We start from the raw sequence: 26496 nt of genomic DNA, 5'->3' as shown, positions 1-26496 counted from the left end.
CCGCGGACCCATCTGGAACGGATTAATCCACTTTCCATTACTTTCAATGGGAAAGTTCGCTTCAGTTTATGAACGCTTCAGTTTATGAACAGACTTCCGGAACCAATTGTGTTCAGAAACCGAGATACCACTGTAATGGAAAGTGGATTAATCCATTCCAGACGGGTCCGCGGAGTACTTAAACTGAAAGTACTCAAACCAAAGCGTACTTAAACTGAGGTATGACTGTATATAGAATTAATCAAAGCATATCCAACCTTTGCTGACAGGAATGCAATTTATGTGGCTCTCTGGTACGCATGTGGTGGGTTTTTTTGCCCACAGATTATTCCCGTTTGGGGAAAAGTTTTTCAAACAATCGAACGATGGGACAATCGCTATAACCAGACCCAAAATTATCCCTATTATCTTCTTTTACTACTCAGATGAAGAACACAACCAATTAAGACCCCTTCCTCCATTTATTAACCACAGCTAGATGAGTGATTGCAAGAAAGAAAGGAAAAGGAAAGGAAAACTTCAAATGCAAATTGTTTTGAAGTTTTGTTTTCACAAGCATGGGGAAAAATATGGACAAATGAACCATTCACAAAAGGAATAGCAATCAGGGGGCGGGGCAAGAAGACTCAGCCCTTCTATCCGACATAAAATCATATAATTGTAGAGTTTGAAAGGACTAGTATCCTTTTACTGATTTTGTTAAAGCAATCAAATGTGGTTTTCACCCTCCATCAACTCATGGAATCTTATGGAGAGACATTTTCATTTTGATTGCCTTTCTCAGAAAGTCTAAAACAGCAACCGCCAGCTGCTGTTTTTCTTTCTTTTCTATACAGCTGTTTTCCTTGTATGGGCATGGTTCATTACTTACAATTAAAAATTGATATTTTAAAAAGAGAGGAAAAATGGATCACCAGGATACAGCTCTGAAATTAAAGAAAAGCAATGTTTGCAGGTGAGCATGGTGAGGTTAGTCTATATGGGATGATAAGAGCATTCCCAGGAAATGTGGGGTAGCCAGCTACATATAACCAACATGTTGTTGTTGTTTAGTCGTTTAGACATGTCCGACTCTTCGTGACCCCATAGACCAGAGCACGCCAGACACTCCTGTCTTCCACTGCCTCCCGCTTACGTCTAATTAATGCATGAAGGGGTTAAAGCCATAGAGCAAGCTGTCCTGCCAGGCTTAGCCCACCTTGGGAGGAACTAGGTAATCAAGCTTTTGTTCCCCCTCCAGTCTACCAGAGAAGCTAATTGTGTCAGGAGGTCTAAGCTTAGCTGCTTGACTCAGATCAGCTGTTATTGAGTTCCTATACAAATAGTTCAGGAACTTTCACCACTCAGAATGTGGCAAAATATTCTGCACCTTGCACTCATCTGTGAGCATCTGCATGAGCTTCTTGTTCCTGGGATTGCAAGATGCTGTTTTTGCACCACTTTTGCTGTTTTCGTGCTCTTTTTTTGTGCCATTTGTGCCCCTTTTTCATACCACCTGGTGCTTTTACCCTCGGCTGTACTTGAGGGACGATTCCTACAGATTTCACATGAAAAATACTTACGTCTCTGTGGAGATGGCAGTACCGAATCAGTGGCACATGCCCTTCTGGCTTGCACTCTTTATAAAGACATGAGGAATGAGATTATCACGCCCTCTCTCATCATAGCTGCCAAGTTTTCGCTTTTCTCGCGAGGAAGCCTATTCAGCATAAGGGAAAATCCCTGTAAAAAAGGGATAACTTGGCAGCTATGTCTCTCATTGTCCATTCCAGGTCACCCAATCACTGCCACAGTGTCCTTTCTCCTGACAGATCAAGAGGAGCAGATGACAGCAAAGGTTGCAAGGTTTTTAGCTGGGGAAATCGGAATAAGGTCCACTATTTGACTGCTGATTCATGACCCTAAAGTGTGTTTTATATAATCGACTTTTTATTTCTGTTCTTCGTATATTGCATTGCTGTTTTGTTGCTATGGCCTATGGCTGACGCAAATAAAGATTCATTCATTCATGCCACTTGTGGGTTTGGGACTATGTGTGTGTGTCCGCATGTGTGCATTGAACGTGCTTAAATGGGGAACAGACAAACCGTAGAGTTGACTGGAGGTTATGTAACACACACACACACACATATATGAAAATGCACTTAATTTTAAATCTTACAGTCACATCTTAATCTTATTTAGAAAATGTATTCATTTTCTAGTAAGGTAAAGGTAAAGGGACCCCTGACCATTAGGTCCAGTCGTGACCAACTCTGGGGTTGCGACGCTCATTTTGTGTTATTGGCTGAGGGAGCTGGTGTACAGCTTTCAGGTCATGTGGCCAGCATGACAAAGCCGCTTCTGGCGAACCAGAGCAGTGCACAGAAACGCCGTTTACCTTCCCGCTTGGAGCGGTACCTATTTATCTACCTGCACTTTGACGTGCTTTCGAACTGCTAGGTGGGCAGGATCTCGGACCGAGCTCAGCCCGTCGCAGGGATTCGAACCACTGACCCCAGCGCCACCTGCGTTCCCTGTTCTACTAAGCTAGGGATGTTAAAAAACGGTTATCTGGAGCTCAGTACTGCAAAAACAAAGCTCGACCTGCTGTTTACCCGCCTGTAAAAGGTAAAGGTCCCCCTGCAGCCATTAAAGGCACGGAGCCCACCTGTCTCAATTTTAAAGCAAAGCTTGACCTGTTTGTTTTCCCGCCTGTTGTGCAGCAGAGAGTCTGTCCCAGTTTTAAACAAAGCCGTACCTGTTGGTTTTCTGCCTGCTGTGCATCCTTTAAGTTGCACTCTTTTTTAAAAAAAAAATTGACCAAATCTTAATGGCTCAGTTGGTTAGAGCGCGTGCGTCTAATCAAACTGAACAGAAGCTTCCCCCCCAAAAAAAACCCCACCCCAAAGCAAAGAGCTTTCCTTGCCCTGTGGTCTCTTGTCTCTCAGCAGCGCCTGCAACTGCGAGGTAGCAGCCAGCAGGGGGCTGCAAATCCTCGGTGCGCTCCTGCCGGCGAATTTGGGGGAGAGAGAGAGAAAGCACACTGCGGGCTGATGGGAAAGTGGTGGTGTCAGAGAGCCAGGAAGGGTGTGCCTGTCGGAGGCAGGAAGAAACAAGCCGCCTTGGAGATTCAGCTGCAGCGGGCGAGCGGGTGAGTGAGTGAGAAGGGGGCGCCGATTTGCAAAGCGGGTGCGAGGCTGGCAAGAACCCACACGCTCCCTCGTGCATTGGGATTTCGCCTTTGCAATCTTTTTTTTTTTTAAAAGCATGCATGTATATATCTATAATTACGGCCCGGGCCCTGCTGGCCTTGTTGTTGTTGTTTTTCTTTGGAGAGCACCTCCTGCCCTCCCCATCCACCCCCCACCCCCCGGTCCTGCATATCTCGCCTCAACCCGCTAGTCCTCACCGTGCTCCCGCCTTAGGAAAGCTTCAAAAGCGCCCCAGCGCAGTGTGCAACAGCAGTCCGAATAATTACACCTTTTCAAGGGAAATAAATAACATAGCCGCACCCGGAGCGAATGCACAGCCCGAGGCGACCTTTGGAAGCATTTACTAAACAAGTGTGGTCTGTTTTTTTGGGAAGCGGGGAAATGCTAGGATTCTTGCATGTAGCATGAATTGAGAAGCTGTCGAAGGCCGGTGTGTGTGTGGTTCTCCTGTAATGCGTTGTTGTGTAGCTGCCCGGAAACAGGATCAAAGGACAGCTGTGCTGATTTCACTGTCCGATCCAGTTCAGCTCAATTCAAGGTGCTGGCGCTTTCTGCGCATTGCAAGGGGGGTTGGGCTAGATGACCTCGGGGGGTCCCTTCCACCTCTGCCATCCTATAATTCTGTGATTCCTTTCAAAGCCCTACAGGGCAGGTGTGTGTGGCCGTATGGGATTGCCGCTCCCATTATCCCTGACCCCCTGGCCCATGCGGACAGTCCCAGCAGTGTCAGCTTCCCTATACAACATCCCTTGGTGTAGTGGTTAGAGCCCTAGACTAGGACCTGGCAGACCAGGGTTCAAGACCCCACTCAGCTCACTGGTTGACTGGGAGCCAGTCACCCTCTGCCTGCCCAACCTACCTTGCAGGGTTGTTGTGGGGATAAAGCGGGGGGTGTACACCGTCTTGAGCGAGCTCTTTGGAGAACACGTGGAATATAAATGCAACAGGAACAGCTTGGGGCCAGAGTAGTCTGGCTGCCTACTCCATACATTTAATGCACACCTCCCTTGCACTCACCCAAAGAATCCTGTGGGCTGTTGTTTGCCCCACAGAGAGCTAAAATTCCCAGCGCCCTTAGCAAACTACAGTTCCCAGGATTACTATTAGTTTTTTGGCAGGGTGTGTGTGTGTGTGTGCACGCTTTAGACATATGTTGTACGAAGCCTCTGCCTCCCTATCAGCCTGCCCAGACACCCTCCCCAAAAGGCATGATCAGATGGCCTCCTGAACAAGCAAATGTTCAAAGAGTTGCCCGGGGATCTCCATGCAAACCCGACCTCTCCTTGCAGGCATTCCTGCACTCCCAAGTCTCCAGCTGTATTCCTCTGCTTGCAGCTTTTTTTTTGAGATGCGCCCATAGAAGTCTTGCTTTTCCGGGCTTCCTGCCCGAAAAGGATTAACCTTTTCCACGTCAGGAAGCCTCTGTAGGACCCACTGCAACTCCCGGGAGGCGCAGAAGATTTTGGGACGTGTCCTTGAGTACAAAAGTCAACCCACGAGGCTGTGGTGGTCTCAGGCCTGCTGGGCTTCACCATTGCCCCATGGAAGCCAAAAAGTCCCCCCCCAAAAACAACAACAACAACAACAACAACAACCGCCCAGCACTCACCTGTGGCTGCACAATTCTGGTTCTTTCCAGGTCTACATGGAACAATGCCACTCAAGGGCAGCTGTACTGCCTCTCTTTATTTAACAGTGTTTTCCGTTTGTTTGTTTCTTTCTTTGTTTGTTTGTTTGTGTGCTTGCTTGCTTGTTTTTACACATTTTACATTGCTGGCTCCAGATTTTGCATGCCCCCCCCCCATATAGTTACCTCTGAGAGCAATGGAACATTGGCAAGTCCCAGGGCAACTTGCTGTGTTGTGTTCAAGGCTCCAATTGCAACCCTGTTCCAGGTTGTGGGTGACAGAATAAACCGTTCTGGAGGTTTTTAGACAACAAGGAAGCAAAACCGTTACCAAACAGCCCCGCAGCTCTCGGAAACCGTTGAAAAGGGATCACACGATCCGATCCAAATCATGGTCTACCCAGATCACATTGGTCGAGTCTCCTAGGAGTGCGAGTTCCATTAGTGAATTCAGCCATTTCTGAATTGAGGAGTATCGAATACACCTCTAATGAATCTATAAGTCCCTGTTGCAACAACTTTAAAAGCCACCTTTGGTCTGATCCAGCCTTTGGTGTGATCCAGCTTGGCAATTCTTGCGACGCTGTCTTTAAAGCTGAGCTTAAGTTAAGCCAAGCCTTAACTTTCATTTTGGCCTTCGCTGCACACTCATTCTCCCCTGGGACAAAATTGTATTGAGTTTATTTCCAGGCCCAATTTAAGCTGAGTGGGCAAGTTGGTACATTTGGGAGGCCGGAAAGCAGCATAATGGAGGAGAGCTGAATGGCGGGTCTCCATGGAAATAATCCATGTTACTTTTTCCTTTCCAGACCCCCCCAGGCTTCAGGATGTTCTTTACCTGTGGCCCCAATGAGGCCATGGTTGTCTCAGGTGAGTTCTACACTTCCTCTTCCTCCCTCTTACCAAAGAGGTGGGTTCGCCTGGGACCTGCAACAAAATGTTGCAGCGTGGAACATGCCTCTTCAGTGTTCCAGCAGTGTTCTAGCCTCTCCCTCTGATACTCATTATCACATGGTGATTGAGGACACTCCATCTCTGCTGAAGAGGTTTTTTGGGGAATTTCTTGTCTCCTTGGATTTCTTTTCCCTACTTGATTTCTTTTCTATTTCTGCTGTATGTGGGCTTCCTTGAGCTTATAACAGCCTTTTAAAATGATTTATTCACAGCCTTTTAATTGAGTTAATCTGGTTATATTCTGCTGCTCCGATTATATTTTGATTTCTTTTCAGTACTCTTTTGTTTTGTACGCTGGCCTGTAAGAGTTCAGATTGAGGGCAGGGTATTAAATAAGACAAAATGCTGCATGAGGAAGGCTAGCAGGCAGCGTGTGTCTGCATTTAGGTCTCTTTCTCTGTTCTTTTAAACCGTATTCTTTCCCACTGGTGAAGGTAATATATTATAGTAGGTCCCACTATTATATTATTTCATGCCACCCCAATCTCGGAGCAGTACGAGTCTTACTTTAAGGCCGAGGGAGCCGGCATTTGTCCACAGACAGCTTTCCGGGTCATGTGGCCAGCATGACAAAGCCGCTTCTGGCGAACCAGAGCAGCACACGGAAACGCCATTTACCTTCCCGCTGTAGCGGTACCTATTTATCTACTTGCACTTTGGCGTGCTTTCAAACTGCTAGGTTGGCAGGAGCTGGGACCGAGCAACAGGAGCTCACCCTGTCGCGGGGATTTGAACCGCCGACCTTCTGATCGGCAAGCCCTAGGCTCTGTGGTTTAACTCACAGCGCCACCCGCGTCCCTTTACAGAAGGTACCGTATTTCAAAACAGGCTGTAGTTCTGCCCTTCCATCCATTCACACCAGAATAATTTTGGGGCTTGGGTTCCCCCCCCCCCCCCGCTTCCATTTTTCCAACCACCCTGCTTAGGGTTTTCCAGGGAATCCTATTGCAGTTTTCATTTGCTGTTTGACAGTGGAACTCTCCCTCGGGAGGCTGTGGACTCTCCTTCCTTGGAGGTTTTTAAGCAGAGCTTGGACGGCCCTCTGTCATGGATGCTTTAGCTGAGATTCCTGCATTGCAGGGGGTTGGACTAGATGACCCTCGAGGTCCCTTCCAGCTCTACAATTCTATGATTCTCTCTCTTTCCTCCTCCTCTCTGCCCCTGATCATAAACAAGCAGGGTTGTTGTTTTCTTGGAAGTACAGTGGTACCTTGGTTCTCAAATTTAACCTGTTCCAGAACTCCGTTCCAAAACCAAAGCATTCCAAACCAAGGCACCCTTTCCCATAGAAAGTAATGCAAAATGGATTAATTGGTTCCAAACTTTTAAAAACAACCCTTAAAACAGCAAGTTAACATGAATTTTATTATCTAACAAGACCATTGACCCAAAAGTGAAAGCAATAATCAATGTACTGCAGTCACGCAATCAATCAGTCAGTAGCTGAACTGGGTTCCACACAGTCCCAGTCACCAAAACAAATAAAAGCCTCAAAAACAAAAACGCAAAATAAGTAGCAAAAACAGACAGACCTGAGCGTTGTTGGGTTTATATTCCTCTCACAAGACTGTGTTTATACATTCCAGCAGAGATTGTTGGAATCATGAGAGTGGATGTTTGCTGGAAGTGTGGCACTCAAATCAGAAGCGTAACACTCCAAACAGGGCACATTCGACTTCCGAAAAACGTTCGCGAACCAGAACACTTACTTCCAGCTTTGCAGTGTTTGAGTACCAAGGCGTTTGAGAACCAAGGTACCACTATAGGAGGCCCCTTTACGTCAGTGATTTTGGTGTGTTGCATTAAGGTGCATCAATTCAACCTTTTTTCCCTCAGGTTTCTGCCGCAGTCCCCCTGTCATGATAGCTGGAGGACGCGTGTTTGTATTGCCATGTATTCAGCAGATCCAGAGGTGAGTTCTTCTGGGGCAGCACACCCCTGGGAGGGACAAGGGGGCTTTGGCAACAAGGCTGCTGCTAACATGAACATATTCCTGTCCTACCTGGATCTTGAGTCCCTTCTCTGGAGGACACCAGTAAGGCCTCATCTGCTCCATACATTTAAAGCACTACCGTGCGCTAAAAGTTAAAGGACCTCTGGACGGTTAAGTCCAGTCAAAGGCGACTATGGGGTTGCGGCACTCTTCTCGCTTTAAGGCCGAGGGAGCTGGCGTTTGTCCACAGACAGCTTTCCGGGTCATGTGGCCAGCATGACAAAGCCGCTTCTGGTGCAATGGAACACCGCGACGGAAGCCAAAGCGCATGGAAATGCTGTTTACCTTCCCACCGCAGCGGTACCAATTTATCTACTTGCGCTGGTGTGCTTTCGAACTGCTTGATTGGCAGGAGCTGGGACAGAGCAACAGGAGTGCACCCTGTCGCAGGGATTTGAACCACCGACCTTCCAATCAGCAAGAGGCTCAATGGTTTAGACTGCAGCGCCACCCATGCACAAAACCTGGCTGAGTTCAAGTCTCCCCAGTCAGAGTCAGAAAGCTCAAATATTGCAACACAATGGCTTTTGTTTACTCCGCTCCTGCACACTGTAGTTTCTTTCACCAAAAATATGCACTTAGAAACGGCATCTTCTGAGTTTCTGTTGAGGGCTAGAAACAGTTTCTGTTGAGGGCTAGAAACAAGCTCTCCTCCACACACACCCGGCTCAGACAACAACAATTTAAATTCTCAAATCCAAACATCACTCTGCCTGTTAGATTGTGCACTGAATTCTTGTGCTTAAAAGAGCGCCAGAAAAATGAAAACTGCCGCCTGTAAAGAGATGTGTCTTTCAGTTACATCTAAGCCAAGATTTAGATCTAAGCCAAGATTTGGCCTGCCGCCAAGGGATTCTGGGAAGGATGCAGTTTGCATAGAAGAAATGGCAGGAGAGAAGTTGAACAGTGCAACCCACCTCACCGGGTTGTTGTGAGGTGGTTGTGCTCAATCCATCCATCCCTGGTGTCTACAATTGGGGGACAAAACCTGTGAAAGTGAAGGACAGTCAGTTAAAGAGGCCTTTGGACTAAGCAAGGAGTAGAAGTGCCATGTCGTGCCATGTTGGCCGTGCCAGCAATATATATCTGACGGGCAACCTTAGGCCCAGGGATAGCCAGGGTGATGTGGTTAGACTACAACTCCCAGAAGCCCCGGCCGGCGTAGCCAATACACAGGGGTTGTGGGAGTTGTAGTCTAGCAACATCTGGAGGTCGCCACCTTGAGTCCCTCTGGCTTGGCCTTCGCAGGAAGGCAGGTCCAGGTCACCACTGAGAAATCCGTGTGTGTATGTGTCTTCCTCTTCTTTATTCACCCTCTCCTTCCCCTTCCCATTGCCTGCAGGATCTCACTGAATACTCTGACCCTGAATGTGAAGAGTGAAAAAGTATACACCCGACACGGAGTCCCCATCTCCGTCACTGGCATTGCGCAGGTAACCATTTCCCAGCATGCTTTGTTTCCCTTTTAATTGGAACATTTCATCTGCTGAGAGGAAGGGGGCCTATGCTGGCAGTGGCCTGGGCTGAATCAAAATGTGGGTGGGCCGCCTTTTCGGGACAGCTCCCTTCTATCTTCATTCTGTCACACGCATGCACCATTTTTCCTGCAGGAAACTTGGCCAAGGGCCACATGAAATTCAGCCGAGGGCCGCGGGTTGCCCACCCCCGTTCTGTAGGAAAAGGCCATTTCTGATTTCCTCCATTGGAACAATTTTATATTCCTCTCATAATAATAATAATTTATTATTTCTACCCCGCCCATCCGGCTTGGTTTCCCAGCCACAGATCTGCCCCCACCCCCTGCAGGGGATCAGTTTAATTTCCTTTCTCTTCCTCCTCTTTCCAAAACTTGCCTCAGCTCTTTCCCCGGCCCTCACAAAATTGGCGGGGGGGGGGGGGATTCGAAGTTTAGCATTACAGCCTGGGACCCAAATACTTGCAAAACCACACTTCTTCCACATCAGCCTGCAGTCTGTATTTTAAGAACTGTGTTGCGTTCTGGGTTTTTTTTCATTTGCCTTTGTTGCAAACCAGCCTGTGGCTTGCGAAAGGGCGCAGCATACAATCATCTAAATAAATGCTAGGGCATGATGCCGGTCTTGTGCTGATGTTTGCTGAATTAAATTTCCTCCAGCTTAATGGCTAGCAAAAAGCAAGATGTGCTGGGCTACAGAAGCTCCCTGCATGCAGTAATTCCAGAAACGGCTCTTCCTCTTAAAGGGAAAATGTCTCCAGTCTGACAATTACCTAAAACAGGATGTGAGAATTGTTAGGGAACTTAAGGAGGGGGTGTCTTCCTTTCTCTTAGCTTTCTTCTCTTTCCGCCCCACCCCCAACATAGGTGAAGATTCAGGGACAGAACAAGGAGATGCTGTCAGCTGCTTGCCAGATGTTCCTGGGCAAATCTGAGCTCGAGATTGCCCAGATTGCTTTGGAGACCCTAGAGGGGCACCAGAGAGCCATCATGGCCCACATGACCGTAGAGGTGAGTTCTGCCAGAATATGTTCAATCTTTGCTGCCCTCTGCTGGAAGGGATGAGTTTGGGTCACTGTGTATACACCATGCTGCCCCCTGCTGGGAAATGTGTGGTGTTACCCGCATCAAGAAGAAGAAGAGGAGGAGTTTGGATTTGATATCCCACTTTATCACTACCCAAAGGAGTCTCAAAGGGGCTAACATTCTCCTTTCCCTTCCTCCCCCACAACAAACACTCTGTGAGGTGAGTGAGGCTGAGAGACTTCAGAGAAGTGTGACTAGCCCAAGGTCACCCAGCAGCTGCACGTGGAGGAGCGGGGAATCGAACTCGGTTCCCCAGATTATGAGTCCACCGCTCTTAACCACTACACCACACTGGCTTGGGTGCCCTTGTTCCAGCCATGTAGATGGGACTTTATCTTCATTCCCCCAACCTGGTGGGGCTTTGGGACTACATCTACCACCATGCCCAACAAGCATTACCATCAATGATAAGGAAGCCTGCTTTAAGAGTTTCCAGGTGTCTCATAGAATTGCAGAGTTGGAAGGGATCCCCGAGGGACCTCTAGTCCAACCCCCTGCAATGCAGGAATCTCAACTATAGCATCCATAACAGATGGCCATCCAACCTCTGCTCAGAAACCTCCAAGGAAGGAGAGTCCACCACCTCCCGATGGAGTCCGTTCCACTGCGGAACAGTTCTCACTGTTCTAAACATCAGAAAGTTCTTCCTGATGTTTCGTCGGAATCCCTTTTCTTGTAACTTGAACCCGTTGGTTCAGGTCCTCTCCTCCAGAGCGGGACAAAACAAGCTCGCTCCATTCCCCGCTATGTAACAGCCCTTTAGATACTCTGCAGAAGCAACTGCTTTTGTACTACTACTACTACTAATAAGAATAATAACGATGTTTTTATTTGTATGCCGCCCTCCCCAGCCAAGACCGGGCTCAGAGCGGCTAACATCATAAAAACAACACAACATGCATAAAAATAGACATCAGTTAATTAAAATACATCTTAAAATTAATTCAGACAAGTTAAAATCTGGGCAGGTGGCAATTATCAGGTTGGAATTGTGAGTGGTTGTAGGAAGTGACCAAGTCCTGGAAATCTGAAATAAATGGACCCTGTTGGGGTGGAAAGGTGGGCAAGTCTAGGACTCGATTCCTGTTCCTGACTGCTTTTCCCTCTCCGGGTATAATACAGGTGAAACTCGTCGAAAAGTGCATTTATTTCAGTAATGCAACTTATTATTTCTTCTTTTTCTTTTAAGTTTTACAAATGCTTTCTTTTGGAAATTCCACAGTAACAAAACAAATAGCTACAATAATACAAAAATAAACAAAAATAAGCATCGCTATTAGTTACATTCCATTTCATTAGTTACATTCCATTTATAATTGACCCGCCTAACAACAAATAATTACAATTACAGCAAATAAAGGCTTGACATATCTTGCTTTGCATGTCATGCATCTATCTCATACAGTCATACCTCGGTTTAAGTACGCCTCGGTTTGAGTATTTTTCAGTTTAAGTACTCAGCGGACCTGTCTGGATTAATCCACTTTCCGTTACTTTCAATGGGAAAGTTCGCTTCAGGTTAAGTACGCTTCAGGTTAAGTACGGATTTCTGGAACCAATTACACTCATACTTTGTGTTAAGTACGCTTCAGGTTGAGTACTTCGTGGACCCGTCTGGAACAGATTAATCCACTTTCCATTACTTTCAGTGGGAAAGTTCACTTCAGGTTAAGTACGCTTCAGGTTAAGTACACTTCAGGTTAAGTACACTTCAGGTTAAGTACACTTCAGGTTAAGTACAGACTTCCGGAACCAATTGTGTTTGTAAACCGAGGTACCGCTGTATATTGGTTTCACCTCTTAAGTTGCATTACTGAAATAAATGCACTTTTTGATGATATTCTAATTTTCCGAGTTTCACCTGTACCCTCTGCCGTCTCTGTTCACCCATCAGGAAATATACAAGGACCGGAAGAAGTTCTCCGAGCAGGTCTTCAAAGTTGCCTCCTCTGACCTGGTCAACATGGGGATCAGTGTGGTCAGCTACACCCTCAAAGACATACACGACGACCAGGTAAGTAAACAGGAAGCTGCCTTGTACCAAGTCTGATCACTGGTCCACCCAGAGCTCAGTATAGTCTCTGCTTTGAAAGCAGCAACTTTCCAGAGTTTCAGGTAGAATTCTTCCCCAGCCCTACCCGGAGATGCCAGGGATTGAACCTGGGAATTTCTGCATGCTAGGTAGACACTCTACCTCTGAGCTTTGGCCTCTTCCGCATGAAGGTAACAGCTCTCTCCCTCCCACTGTTTTGTCCCTCTAGGAACTAGCTTTAGGTATATCAATATAATTTCAGGGGCTTTTGTCCCTTTCCAAAGAGTGACTGGGGTTAGAATTCCATTGGCAAAAATCAATAAGCAATAAAAACCTTAACATATTTCTTTTGTTAGTGAATATGGAACGTTTCCTAATGCTATAACGCACCAACGCAGAACGAGAGAAGAGAGGATTTATATGGTGCACTAAAATAGTACTTTTCCCGATATCCACTTCATCAGAGGCACTGGTGAAACAAAGCAATGCTCTCTATTTCCTCTGTGCTTTGTTGCGAGATGTTACTTTGTTTTGTTTTATTTATTCTTATTTTATATATATAATCCTGTCCTTCCTCCCAAAGGAGCCCAGGGTGGCATCCAGGGAGTGTTAGAAACTGAGATATGAAAGCTAGGAGCTAAATGGAACCTTAAACCTGGTTATGGGTGCAACAACAGAATGTCTAGGCATGCTTTTTTATAACAAGAATACAAAGCTTAAAAATGAATGAACTGCAGTTAGAATATTATGTTCTTTTTTTCACATGGTCTAGTCCTTCCCCTGCTTACCGCCCTAATATTCTCAAGAGGGTCTCTTCTCCAGGCTTCAGAGAGTAGCTGGAAGTGGGGAGGCAGAAAAAAATCCTTCTTTCCATCCATTCTGTAGATTTAATTGGAAATCTTAGGCACAGAGCTCAGAAACTGCTCACGCGGATGAAATTCCCTGTCGCAAAATGTGCCTGGAGCAATGGGAGAATTCGAACGCTGCACCCAGGGTTTTGCTGGGTGTTCCTTCTTGTTATTCTTACATACCAGGATGAAAATGGCATTTTAAAAAAAAGTTCAAGTGGTAATCAGTATATTGCAAATTCCAGCGTCAAATACACCTTGGTATATTTGCACTTCTTGGCCATAATATTAACCCCTTCTCTTGGGCCAACTGTAGGATTATCTTCACTCTCTGGGGAAAGCTCGGACTGCTCAGGTGCAGAAGGATGCCAGGATTGGAGAAGCCGAAGCGAAGAGGGATGCTGGCATCAAGGTATCTCTGGGACCAGGCCCTTAGAGTGAAGCGGCCTCTCCTGCTAATCTTGGTCTTTTAGGATTTTCTCTATTTACTCTGGAGATGCCCACCAGAAAGTAGGAAAGCGGCTCTGTAAGATTGGCTCTATCTCATGCGCTGTGGAATGCCCTTCCCCCTTGCCATATGTGAACCACCACCTGTTAGCTGCTTCAGACATCTTGTGAAGCCTTTGGGTGGGATTTTCCTCTCCCATCCCCAGAGAAAAATTCCAGGGGTGTACAGTGAAAGGAGATGGGAGGAAAGCCTCTGCCCAGTATTCTAGGAGCGTCTCCACCCCCACCATTAAGAGCGGACGCGGAGGTCCAGCTCTGAGGGCCTTCTGGCAGTTCCCTCACTGCAAGAAGTGAGGTTACAGGGAACCAGGCGGAGGGCCTTCTCAGTGGTGGCACCCTCCCTGTGGAATGCCTTCCCATCAGTTGTCAAGGAGATAAACAACTATCTGACTTTTAGAAGACATCTGAAGGCAGCCATGTTTACGGAAGTTTTTAACGCTTCATTATTTATTGCTTATTATCATTATTATTATTACTAATAATATTCTGTTGGGAGCTGCCCAGATTGAGGTTGAATCCTGACGAGAAAGAAGTACAGTTTTGGGGGGACGGGGCCTGTGGGTGTGGAGGACTCCCTGGTCCTGAATGAGGTAACTGTGCCTCTGAAGGACCAGGTGCGCAGCCTGGGACTCCCAGCTGTCCATGGAGGCGCAGGTCAACTCTGTGTCCAGGGCGGCTGTCTACCAGCTCCATCTGGTAGAGACCCTACCTGCCCACGGACCTGTCTCGCCAGAGTGGTGCATGCTCTGGTTATCTCCCACTTGGACTACTGCAATGTGCTCTACGTGGGGCTACCTTTAAAGGTGACCCAGAAACTACAACTAATCCAGAATGTGGCAGCTAGACTGGTGACTGGGAGCGGCCGCCGACACCATATAACACTGGTCTTGAAAGACCTACATTGGCTACCAGTACGTTTCCAAGCACAATTCAAAGTGTTGGTGCTGACCTTTAAGGCCCAGTATACCTGAAGGAGCATCTCCACCCCCATCGTTCAGCCTGGACACTGAGGTTCAGCTCTGAGGGCCTTCTGGCGGTTCCCTCACTGCGAGAAGTGAAGCTACAGGGAAGCAGGCAGAGGGCCTTCTCAGTGGTGGCGCCCGCCCTGTGGGATGCCCTCCCATCAGAAGTCAAGGAGATAAACAGCTTTTGATAGCTGAAGGACTATTGATAGCTGAAGGGCTATTGTATTTTAATCTTCTGTTGGAAGCCTCCCAGAGTGGCTGGGGAAACCCAGCCAGATGAGCAGGGTATAAATATTATTATTATTTATTTATTTATTTATTTATTTATTTATTTATTTATTTATTTATTATTACACTACTTTTAGAAAACATTTGAAGGTAGCCGTGTTTAGGGAAGTTTTCAATGCTTGATGTTTTACTATTTTATGCTGTAAGCTGCCCAGAGTGGCTGGGGAAACCCAGCCAGATGGGCAGGGTTTAAATAATAAGGTCCTTATTCTTATTACCCCATTGCGCAAGCAGAAGTCCTTCCTCAAGGCTCCTTATGTGAATTCTGCCCATATTTTTTCCTCTGGGTTTTCCCTAACTCATAAGATTATTCCCTTTTATTTCTGAATTCCCGCTTTATTGCTTCAATGTTATTTTTGGATACCGCTTCAGCAATTTTTAAAAAAACACTTAAGTGCTTTAGAAACACTTTTAAGTAAATCGCTAGAGAAGTGTCACCCCTCATTGCCCTTCCCAGCCGCTGTGGGGGAGCTGAGATATTTTGCAAAGGCCCTCCTCCAACGCTATGCTACTCTTTCTCTCTCTCTCTCTCTCTCTCTCTCTCTCTCTCTCTCACACACACACACACACACACACACACCAATGACTCACCTAAACAAGTACAGTTCTACCTTGGTTCTCAATCTTAATCCATTCCGGGAGTTGGTTTGACTCCCGAAACCATTTCAAAACCAAGGCACGGCTTCCGATTGGCTGCAGGAACTTCCTGCACTCAAGCGGAAGCTGCGTCACATGTTCGGTTCCCGAAAAGCATTTGGTTTGCAAACCGGAACACTTATTTCTGGGTTTGCGGCGTTCGGGAGCCAAAACGTATGAGTACCAAGGTGTTCGAGAACCAAGGTTACGACTGTATGTGTGTTTCAAAATGTGGGTTGGCCATATGGCACTTGCGCTGCATTTTGAAATGTGCCGCTGTTTGGAGCTTGGGAGTTTTCAAATGGTGCAAATAGGAGAGTGGAAAAGAGGGCTGAGATCTCCTGCTTGGTGATGTTGTGAGGGACCATCGCAAGAACTTTTCTCTCATCGCTATCCCCATTGGGAATTCGCCACCTGAGGCATCTCTCTTCCAGGTCAGCATTTTCCCAAGGTGGGCCTCACCCCCATTTAAAAGTTCCCTAGCATTTTATTTGCTGTTACTGTTTTGTTAAAGGTGAGCCATTCCCCCCCCCCCCCCCGGGCTGGTGTTTCCTTTCCAGCCGTCTTTTGGGAAAAAATCCAGTTGCCTCTTTCTGTTGCTAAACCATCTAACCCCGTGCAAGTGGAGGGTCCGAAACTGATCATTAAAGATCATGTGCTCTGTCCCTGAGCTGTCGCCCCTGTTTCCGCCTGCAGGAAGCAAAGGCCAAGCAAGAGAAATTGTCTGCTCAGTACTTGAGTGAAACAGAAATGGCCAAAGCCCAGCGGGACTACGAGCTGAAGAAGGCCACGTACGATTACGAGGTGAACACGCGGAAAGCGGAGTCCGACCTGGCCTATCAGCTCCAGGTGAGGCAAGCTTTAGTTATGGAAGGTGGTAGGCAGAGGACGGGGAAATAAGTCACAGGAGCAGGGTGGGTAAAAATCATATATATATATATATCAAAATTGGGCTTTTAAAATTTAAATCGGATTTTTTTATTTTTTAAAAATCGGATTTTTAAAATAAAATGTTTTTGGAGAGAAAATCTTTCTATTTAAGTTACATTATAGTGCAAAGGCTATTCATCAGGAAATAAGGATTTGTTTTAAGTTTTTCATGTGTGCTAAAACTTGTCTCTTTTTTTTTTGTTTAACCACATCAGTTAACAAACATGGATACATAGGCTATAATGTTATTGTTTTAGTTGAATAAATGGTTTAAATTGTTATTAAGGAAATGATTGTTTTTCTCCCTCCAATAAAGCACGACATAAAAGTTGTCCAAATATAAACAGTTAACTTATTAAACCTTACAACTATAAAAAGTACTCTGAAAATTTATTATTCCAAAAATGAAACCTTCATCTGGTTGTAAATATTAAGATTATACCAGCAAGAGTGAGTCTTTTTGTGAAAAAAAAGAGATTGAAATCGAGTCTTACTGACTAGTGATTTAAATCGATTTGATTTAAATCAAATCCACCTTGCACAGGAGTGTTGGTGGCCGCTTTCTGGAACTTCCTCCCCCTGGAGGTGCAGAGATCTGGTCAGCCTACAGAGATACTTTGCCTGAGAATAGTTGATTGCCTTGTACTTTTAATTATTCTTACGTAGCTAGAAACCCACTTCCTCCACTGCAGGGGCCGGGAACCTCAGGGGGAGTGTGGCCCTCCAGGCCCCTCTGTCTGGCCCCTAAGACTCCGCCTCCTCCCCAGTCCACACCCTTTCCCTTCAGACCCCGGCCCTGCTCCATCCTTCCTTAAGTTATTTTGCCTGTCTGGAATGAGTCCTTGAACTGTGACTCAGTGCCTCTCGCCCGCCTGCATAGAGAGATGTACCGTATTTGCTCAATTCTAATACACCATCAAATCTAATGTGCGCCTCAATTTTCAGAACCTTGAAACCTTGAAAAAAGTATTTGCTGGTGAATGTAAATGTGCCATCAAATCTAATGCTTACCTTTTTTTTGGCCAAATTATGTTGCGAAAATTAAGGTGCTTGTTAGATTTGTGTAAATACGGTACAGTCGTACCTTGGAAGTCGAACGGAATCCGTTCTGGATGTCTGTTTGACGTCCAGAACATTCAGAAACCAAAGCATGGCTTCTGATTGGCTGTAGGAAGCTCCTGCAGCCAATCGGAAGCCGCGGAAGCCTCATCAGACTTTCGGGTTCCAAAGAACCTTCGCAAACTGGAACACTCACTTCTGGGTTTGCAGCGTTCGGGAGGCAAAACATTCGACTTGCAAGGCCTTCAGGATCCAAGGTACGAGTGTGTGTGTGTGTGTGTGTGCGCGCGCGCTTGACTTTTTGCATGGCTGGAATGTAGCCTGCTATCAAGAGGTAAGAGTCACATGTGTTGTTTGCCTCTGGCCCCGCCCACTATGGGAATGTGGCCCTCGCAAGGCTGCTCACAAAGCAGTGTGGCCCCTGGATTGAAAAAGGCTGCCCGCCCCTTCTCTGCTGAATGATCCCCCAAATCTCAACATTTTCCTTTGCCGAGAAAGATCCTGCCTAAATGCCCTTTTCCTTGCCTTCCATTTGTTCTGTTTTTGTAGGAATGTTATCGGCGCAGCTTCTTCTTTAGGTTTGTGATGTTTGTCACTGAAAATATACATAATTAACAGTTAGTGAAAACAATCCATTTTTTAAAGTTGATATTTATTCAGAGATACCGTTCACAGAAATACATACCCATTACAAAATATCTCTTAATAATATACTGAGATAAAACAGCAAAGTCAGAAGGGAGAAAACGCAAGAAAAAGAGAGCTCTAAAGAAGGAGAAAGCAAGAGAGAAGGAAAAGAAAGAAAGAGGAGAATTTTTTTCAAGCTGGCTTGTTTCCACCAAATGTAGTTAAGAGTAACCACTTCCTCTTGTCTCGCTGCTCCCCCCCCCCCCTGGGAAAACCACACTCTAGTGCTCAGTCGGAGCAAACAGCAACTGGGGTTTTCTCCAGATTGCAATTTACTCCAATTTAAAGCTAAAGAGCAGGTTTTCCCTGGTGAAGGTGCGGGACCAGGAGAAAACAGCTTGGAGCCACGTCTAGAAAACGTAGGTCAAGCAGAAAACTGCTCAGACAATCCTGGGAGAAGCAGTATGGTTCAACCTCTGAACTTGTCCTCACATCCACACCAGGTGAAGGGAGTACACTAGCCCAAGGGTCACTCTTGGCATGCTAAACGGTAGTTTCCTGCTACATCTCAGCCAGCCCGCTGCCGGTTCCTGCCTTGACCTGTTCAGATTCCAAGGCACTGCCTGCTTGACCAAACCTCGCCAGCTGCTCCCTGACCCCAAGCCTCTCCCTCCTGTGTCTCTTCCATGCTCTGCAGGTAGCCAAGACGAAGCAGAAGATCGAGGAGGAGAAGATGCAGGTGCTGGTAGTGGAGCGAGCCCAGCAGATTCAGATACAGGAGCAGGAGATGATCCGTAAGGAGCGCGAGCTGGAGGCGAAGGTCAAGAAGCCCGCCGAGGCAGAGCGCTTCCGGCTGGAGAAACTGGCGGAAGCTGAGAGGTACGGGCAGCGTTCGCAGGCCCAAAGGAGGGTTCCCGGGAGTAGTTGGGCGCAGGGATACCAAAGGAGGATTGTTGAAACCACCACATTGACTTCCAGTACGTTTCCAATTCAAAGTGTTGGCGCTGACCTTTAAAGCCCTAAACGGCCTCGGCCCAGTATACCCGAAGGAGCGTCTCCACCTCCATCGTCCAGCCCGGACACTGAGGTCCAGCTCCGAGGGTCTTCTGGCAGTTCCCTCCTTGCGAGAAGTGAGGTTACAGGGAACCAGCCAGAGGGCCTTCTTGGTAGTGGCGCCCGCCCTGTGGAACGCCCTCTGTTCAGATGTCAAGGAAATAAACAACAATCTGACTTTTAGAAGACATCTGAAGGCAGCCCTGTTTAGGGCAGCGTTTCTCAACCGCTGTTCCGCGGCACACTAGTGTGCCGCGAGACGCTGGCTGGTGTGCCGCGACGTGCCGCGATGAGAAGGGCGATTTGCATTGTCACGCGCCTGGCGGCCACCAATACACAGCACTGACCCGCCGGAAAGCAATATTTCTCCTCCTCTTTCCCAAAGCTCAGTGCAAACGAGCCTGGCGGCCGCCAATATACAACAATGACCCGCCGGAAAGCAATATTTGGCAAGTGTTTCTTACAGTCATAATTATAATATAGGGTGGCACAGAGTTAAATTTTTTAACTTTTTTAATGGTGGTGTGCCTCGTGATTTTTTTCACGGAACAAGTGTGCCGTGGCCCAAAAAAGGTTGAGAAACACTGGTTTAGGGAAGCTTTTAATGTTTTATGTTTTTAATATTCTGTTGGGAGCTGCCCAGAGTGGCTGGGGAGACCCTGCCAGATGGGTAGGGTATTAATTAATTAATTAATCAATTAATTAATTTATTACTTATACCCTGCCCATCTGACTGGGTTTCCCCAGCCACACTGGGCGGCTTCCAACAGGAGATTAAAAATACATTAAAACATCAGCCAATAAAAACTTCCCTAAACAGGGCTGCCTTCAGATGACTTCTAAATGTCAGGTACGTAGTTGTTTTTCTCTTTGACATCTGATGGGAGGGCATTCCACAGGGCGGGCGCCACTACTGACAAGGCCCTCTGCCTGGTTCCCTGTAACTTACTTACTTATTTTATTTATTTATTTATTAGAAAGCTGTAGAGCAAATCAGCCTACAAGGTCTCCCAACCTTTGCAGATGCAGGATGGACGCTGCAGCAAGGAGATAGTTTGCCCAACCAAATGTTTGTATACTCTTTCTACACAAAGCACTTTGGCCAGGGCATCAGTTTGGCCCAGGTGAGGGCATAAGTGGCAAATGCCCAAATTTTACAGATAGCTCCCCTTTTCTCGGCTCAGAGCCCAGCACTCCAGTCCCCCAGATAAGCGTAACATCAAAGCAACCCAATTAGACTATATGGGAATATAATAATTTATGAGCTCATTTCTGCAGCGACTACCAATCTATTGATGGTACGCAGTTTGTTTCCCACTCACTTGCGAGAACGAAGAGCTCACGGTTACTATGACTACCAATTAATTGTGGGGTTATCTTGACTACCAAAATGTGCTTCCGGAACAGTTCATCTTGAGTTCAACACAGGGCGTGCCCCATCTTTTCCTGTGCAAAGGCAGCCAGAGCTGCTGCTTCTGTTTTTGCCAGACGCTAAAACAGGTGCAGAAGCCCCCCGGAGATATAGATGGCACTGAATGGTATCATTTACACGGATATAATGCATATTTTTCATTTCCATGGGAGGAAGTCGGTATTGCGCTACAGCGATCGTTCTGTCAGAGCAAGCTTTCCAGCTTCCCCTTCTGCTCCTTCCTCTGCCTGCTGTTCTGGGGGTTTTTCCTGACCCTTCCCAGGTCACCTTTGTTGGGGGTACAGGGTGGAAATCTGCCACACTGCGCTCGTGGGAACCTTTGCCCTGGCTTGGGCTAGCTGGGCTCCTTAGCGCATTGTATTATTTATCTAATGATATTCTAATGATATTAAAAGAGCAGTATTCAACAATTACAAAACACACAGTGAAAATGTACAGCTCAGTAGCTGTCATTTACAAATGTGTATCAGTATTTGTATACGTATAAACTTGGGTGTGTGTGTGTTTTGTGTGTAAAAAGCCCCCTCAGAATTATTTTTTTAAAAAATCTTTAAATATTAATTTACAGCCTAGTCACAATTCAGAGCAGGGAGAACTGCTTTTCTCCCCACTGTACCTGTTCCCACCCCCAAACAAGCAACCTGTTCTTTTTCCTGAGATTTGTAATTACTTTTTTGCCAGATTACACACAAAACACAAAAAATCCTTACATGCATGTGCACACACACAGTTCTGTACAGAATAGATAGATGATAGATAGATAGATAGATAGATATTGATATTTAGGTATGGTATGCTGATATGCTATAAACCATCCTTTGGATGAAGGGTGGTATACAGATTAATAGTAACAACAACAACAACAACAACAACACTTTGTGTGTGCTCAGAGTGTGACACTTCTACCGTTCCCATGTAATGGGCAGCCTGACACCCTGAGCTCGCTATATCCTCAATCCTCCTGGTTTTGACCTCCGTTTTGTGAAGCAAAAAGGTTGCGGATAATACCCCCTTATTTTTGGCTGTTGGGAGCACGGGGCAGCGATGAAGACCCTCCTTCTTTCTTCTCCGACAGGACACAGCTGATCATGCAGGCGGAGGCTGAAGCAGAGGCCATCCGGGTGAGTGTGTGTCCCCATCCCCCCGCGTTGTGGGAGGAACGTTTCCGGGCAGGAGGGATGGAAGCCAACTCACGGTCCCTTTTGCTCCTCGTCTTCAGGTGAAGGGTGAGGCTGAGGCCTTCGCTATCGAGGCCAAGGCCCGGGCTGATGCCGAGCAGATGTCTAAGAAGGCAGAGGCCTTCCAGCAGTACCAGGAAGTAGCCATGGTTGACATGCTTCTGGAGAAGATCCCGGAGGTGAGTCCCTGCTCTCTCAATAAGTGGACGCTATACCTCAAACAAATACGGGAGGTGTTGGAAATGGCAGCAGGATAGAGAGCAAACTGGTCCAGGGAGTGGTTTTAGTTACCTGTTTGCCGTTTCTTGTATAATTCCGTTTTTTATAATTCCTTCTGGTAAAAAATAGAAATTGCTGACCAGTTATTTGGGCCATGTTTATACATCCTTCTGATGTGTGCGTGTGCGTGTGTGTGTGTGTGTGTGTGTGTGTGTGTGTATTAAACTGCTGACCAATCAGATGTTCTTAGCCAGTCTTTTTTTATTATTATCTGTTAATCAACTAAATGTTGCAGCGTTCTAGAACTTAGATGTTTGTTTTTGTTCTTGGTTCTGTTCAGATGCTAACGATTCTGGCAGAGCTGTCCAGTTTTGTGCCAGTTACCGGATTCTCTGCCAAATATGAGAGAGAGAGAGAGAGAGAGAAAGAAAGAAAGAAAGAGAAAGTAAAAGATATACTGTATATTCCTGCGTATAAGACTACAGTGGTGCCTCGCTAGACGAAATTAATTCGTTCCACGGGTCTTTTCTTATAGCGAAAAATTTGTCTAGCGAATCCCATAGGAATGCACTGAATTTTTTTCGACTTTTTTCCCCCCGTAGGAACGCATTAATTGAATTTCAATGCATTCCTATGGGAAACCGCGATTCGCTAGATGAATTTTTCGTAAAACGCATTCGTCTAGCGAGGCAAGCTCCGCTCGAAAAATCCTTTCGTTAAGCGGAAATTTCGTTAAGCAGGGTATTCGTTAAGCGAGGCACCACTGTACTTTTAAACCCAGGGAAATCTTCTCAAAAGTCGGGGGTTGTCTTATACGCCGGGTTGTATTTCTTATGCGGCGAGTATATCCCAAACTCTATATTTTAACTGAAAAAGTTGGGGGTCGTCTTATGTGCCCAGTCGTCTTATACGCCGGAATATACGGTGTGTGTGTGTGTGTGTGTGTGTGTGTACAGAAAGAGATACACACATGTAAGTGTGCATATAGTCATACCTTGGAAGTTGAACGGAATCCGTTCCAGAAGTCCGTTCGACTTCCAAAACGTTTGCAAACCAAATTGTGGCTCCCGATTGGCTACAGGAAGCTCCTGCAGCCAATCGGAAGCCGCGGAATCCCCATTGGACGTTCAGGTTCCAAAAGAACGTTCACAAACCGGAACAATCACTTCTGGGTTTGCGGCATTTGGGAGCCAAAACGTCCGAGTTCCAAGGCGTTCGGGATCCATGGTACGACTGTATTCTACTGTTTCCTTCTGCCGACAGATGGCCGACGAGATCAGCAAGCCCCTGACTTCGGTGAAGAAGATCACCATGGTATCGAGCGGACCTGGGGACATGGGGGCTGCCAAGATAACGGGGGAGGTGCTTGAAATCATGAGCAGGCTGCCTGACACCGTGGAGAAACTCACTGGCGTTAGCATCTCTCAGGTACCAAGCCAGAGCTGTTAGGTTCTTAACAGGGGAGGCTGGTTCCCCAACCTCCTGAGACCGGAAGGTAGAAGGCAGGGTGGCAGAGTAGGTGGAGCCAGAGCCAATGGTGGGTGGAGCCAACAGTGGGCGGAGCCAACTACTTTTGGTTTTGTTCCCCATTCTCCTCCCTCCCTGCTGAATTCTACCTAGGCAACGCTGAGGAGGAGAATGCTGACAGCCAAAGCACCTCTTGGGCAGATTGTAAGTGGGGAGGCAGGCAGGTGGCTGAGCTTGGTGGGGTAGTGCCCCATTTGCCCTAATGGACCAGCCTCCACTCATTCTTAGATGAGGGCAGGGGGGAGAGAATATTTAATCTGGTGCCTTGGTCCATTTCTAGCTGCAGCGGGAAGGCGTTTTGAAGCACGAGTAAGGAGCTATCCCTGCCCCTTTTCTCCCCAGCACCCCTCCCTCCCATTCCCCCAGCAAGGGGAACCAGGGAGCCATATTCTGCGGAAGAAGATAGTGGGGATGGGAGTTTTTGAATCGCAGCTCCTTGGTTATCCAAGGAGAGAGCGGAATTTGAGGAACCCCGGGTGCTTTTTCTTAACTCCCCGTTTTTCTATGGCTTACTCTGTCGCACTTTGTCTTTTCCGTCTTTCCAGCAGATGAATCAGCAGAAGCCAAGACGGATGAACTGAATGCGGAAGACTTGCGGAGGGGGAGGGAGAGGGGGAAATCCTTCCTGAACATGACCCTCATCATCTGTATGTGTCCACATATAGAAAGTTCTTTCCCCATCCTGAGCCCTCCTGTAATCGCCAAACCTTTAATGGACTGAACTGTTGCATGTTGGCCAACAATCCTTGAAACTGCTGAGGTCTGTCACCCTGCTGTCTCCCAGTGTCAACCCCAATGTTACCTTTGTAAGCACCCTGGCACCCATTATCACTTGTCACGCCATGCTTCTTTTGCTCTCGTTTCCCCACCAACTGCACCGCTGACGCCACTTCCTTGCTTTGTTGCCTGAGCTCGTCGGGTCAATGTGTACCTCCTGCTAGTGACCTTTCTTGGAGAATTTAAGGAAGGGTCTGCTTCTGGAATTACTGGGGAGGCAGCAAAGAGGAATCTGGGAGGAAGGGGAATCCAAGGCCTGCCCTTTAGAGGTTGGTTGGTTGCTGGATGCTTTGCGAACAAGGTGTTTCGAGTTTATGTAGGGTGGGTCCAGTGGATGTTCTAAGGAACTGCCTTCTGCGAGTGGAGACGTTTTAGAGGGTCAGTTCTACGCCATTGGGCATGGACACAGTTCTTGCTAGCTCCATAGACCTAAAACCACTTATATTTTCCTGTGTATGTATGCCCATGCTAATTCAACCCTTTCTCCCTTTGTGCCATAGTACTTGGGCATGGCTGAGATTCCCCCCACTTGGCAAAATTCAAATAATCTTGCTCCCTTTTGTTGTTGCTTTTATACTTTTTTAAAACACACACACACACACACTATCTCGTTTTTTCAAGGGTTTGCATGTGTTTACAGCCGCTCTGCACTAAGCCACAGGTATATGAAGTCAAAGGCACATTCCGCACTACTTTTGGCATGGTGGGCAGGTGGCCAAACGCTGTTCTGGTAGGTGCGTATTAATGAATGCGTATTTATTTCCCCTCCCCCCCCTTTAAAATCAACATCTGGTTGTGCCTTATATCTGTGTTAGCTTCAGGAACAAGCCGACGTTGCCACCAGTCCTGTGACTGGAATAGGAGGTGGGTGCATGTATGGGCTTGTGGGATACACAATCAAGATGACAGGTGCTGCTGTCCTTTTACTAGTGTGGATTCTGAGCCAAGATTATGGCACTTGCCGAAACCTGGCTGTGGCTTTGGCCTAGCCTTTCCCCTTGACATGCTAGGTTTCTGCACGCAGGGAGCTTTCCTGAAGGAGAGCATTCCAAGTGCAGTGGGACATGGGGACCCTGCGCCACACGGTTCGCCTCTTACGTTCAGATCTGCCTTGGCAATCCTTGCCGTGAGGTGGGTTGGCCCTCTGAGGAAAGCTGTCAAAACAGAGACAATCGGCTCTTGCTTCATTCAGAATGGGTAACCCTAATAAAAGACCATTTAACGAGCGCACCCACCCACTTTTCTGCTGCCAGACTCCGGTCTTGTCCTTACATTTCAGCTGTTTTGAGCCATGTCTGAGCTTCCCAGAGTGAGCTGTGAGTAGCCAGACTTCACTGTGTCGCTTTTTGCCCTCTTCCCTCGTGCTGCAAATCATGTTCGCTTGCATGCTGCTCACTCCTGAGATGGAAGCACGCTTGATTGTGGATGGAGCACCCTTGACCCTGTACCTAACAGAGAAGCCGCTTGGTTGTGCCTGCCCCAACTCTTGCCCTGCTTGCTGTGTAGTAAGGCCTCAGCACCGTGCCTTGTCTAACTCTTTGCCAAGGAGAAAGAGTTGCCCCATCGTCCTTTCTGCTACCAAGATCCTCCGCTTATAATAAAAGCCAAGATTACTGCCTGTGTCTGCCTCTCTCTCTCTCTCTCTCTCTCTGTGTGTGTGTGTTTAGCCCACACTAAACACACCCCTCCCTGCCTTCTTCCCCCTCCCTGCCTTCCAAAACTAAAAATGTCCGCCAGTGTCAATAGCACCTCAAAATGTATCCAGCAGTCTCTCTTTCCCAGCCCATCTTACTGAAAAACTTTTAGTCTGCCTCCCCAAAATGCTTTTGTTTTTCTCGCTCATCTGGCTTTTCACCCTCCCTCTGGCTGGAGGAGGGGGGAAACTAAGGGTGTGTCATCTCCAACTCTCTCATAAGAACCTTGTGCCATTTATTACTAATTAACTGGAGAGAAGACGTCCCCCTGGCAACTTTGCCACTGACTTCTAGGAAATAGTTGCAGCCCTTCTGGCTCCATTAGCTGCAGTTCAATGTGGCAAGTGGGCAATTGATTAGCACTGCTTTGGGACCCTGCTGCCATGCCAGGACTGC

At 47.0% G+C, this 26496-nt stretch overlaps 1 protein-coding gene across 2 annotated transcripts; it reads left to right on the top strand.

The window, feature by feature from the left end:
* Positions 1-2926: 2926 nt before the first annotated feature.
* Positions 2927-26024, top strand: FLOT1 (flotillin 1). Of its 2 annotated transcripts, none has more exons than XM_035107777.3 (13): positions 2927-3133; positions 5631-5691; positions 7612-7687; positions 9111-9201; positions 10110-10253; positions 12223-12342; positions 13525-13620; positions 16301-16453; positions 18918-19099; positions 21781-21826; positions 21925-22062; positions 23366-23530; positions 24175-26024. In XM_035107777.3, exons 2-13 carry the CDS (start codon positions 5649-5651, stop codon positions 24208-24210), a joined length of 1290 nt encoding a protein of 429 aa, XP_034963668.1. In that variant the 5' UTR covers positions 2927-3133; positions 5631-5648; the 3' UTR covers positions 24211-26024. The 2 variants fall into 2 exon arrangements, with proteins under 2 accessions (XP_034963668.1, XP_034963669.1); XM_035107778.3 differs by having other exon boundaries at positions 3000-3133; positions 24178-26024.
* Positions 26025-26496: the final 472 nt, after the last annotated feature.

The sequence above is a fragment of the Zootoca vivipara genome, chromosome 2, assembly GCF_965207765.1.
Source record: "Zootoca vivipara chromosome 2, rZooViv2.hap1.1, whole genome shotgun sequence".
NCBI lineage: Eukaryota > Metazoa > Chordata > Lepidosauria > Squamata > Lacertidae > Zootoca > Zootoca vivipara.
Note: the sequence above shows the minus strand (reverse complement) of the source record. Positions and strands in the feature narration are given on the sequence as shown.

Excerpts from the sequence above, each read along its gene's own strand:
- FLOT1 (XM_035107777.3), top strand. The coding sequence starts at position 5,649 with ATGTTCTTTACCTGTGGCCCCAATGAGGCCATGGTTGTCTCAG. Across the intron at positions 9,202-10,109 it reads CCGTCACTGGCATTGCGCAG|GTGAAGATTCAGGGACAGAA; the intron begins GTAACCATTTCC and ends CCCCCAACATAG. Across the intron at positions 13,621-16,300 it reads AGAGGGATGCTGGCATCAAG|GAAGCAAAGGCCAAGCAAGA; the intron begins GTATCTCTGGGA and ends TTCCGCCTGCAG.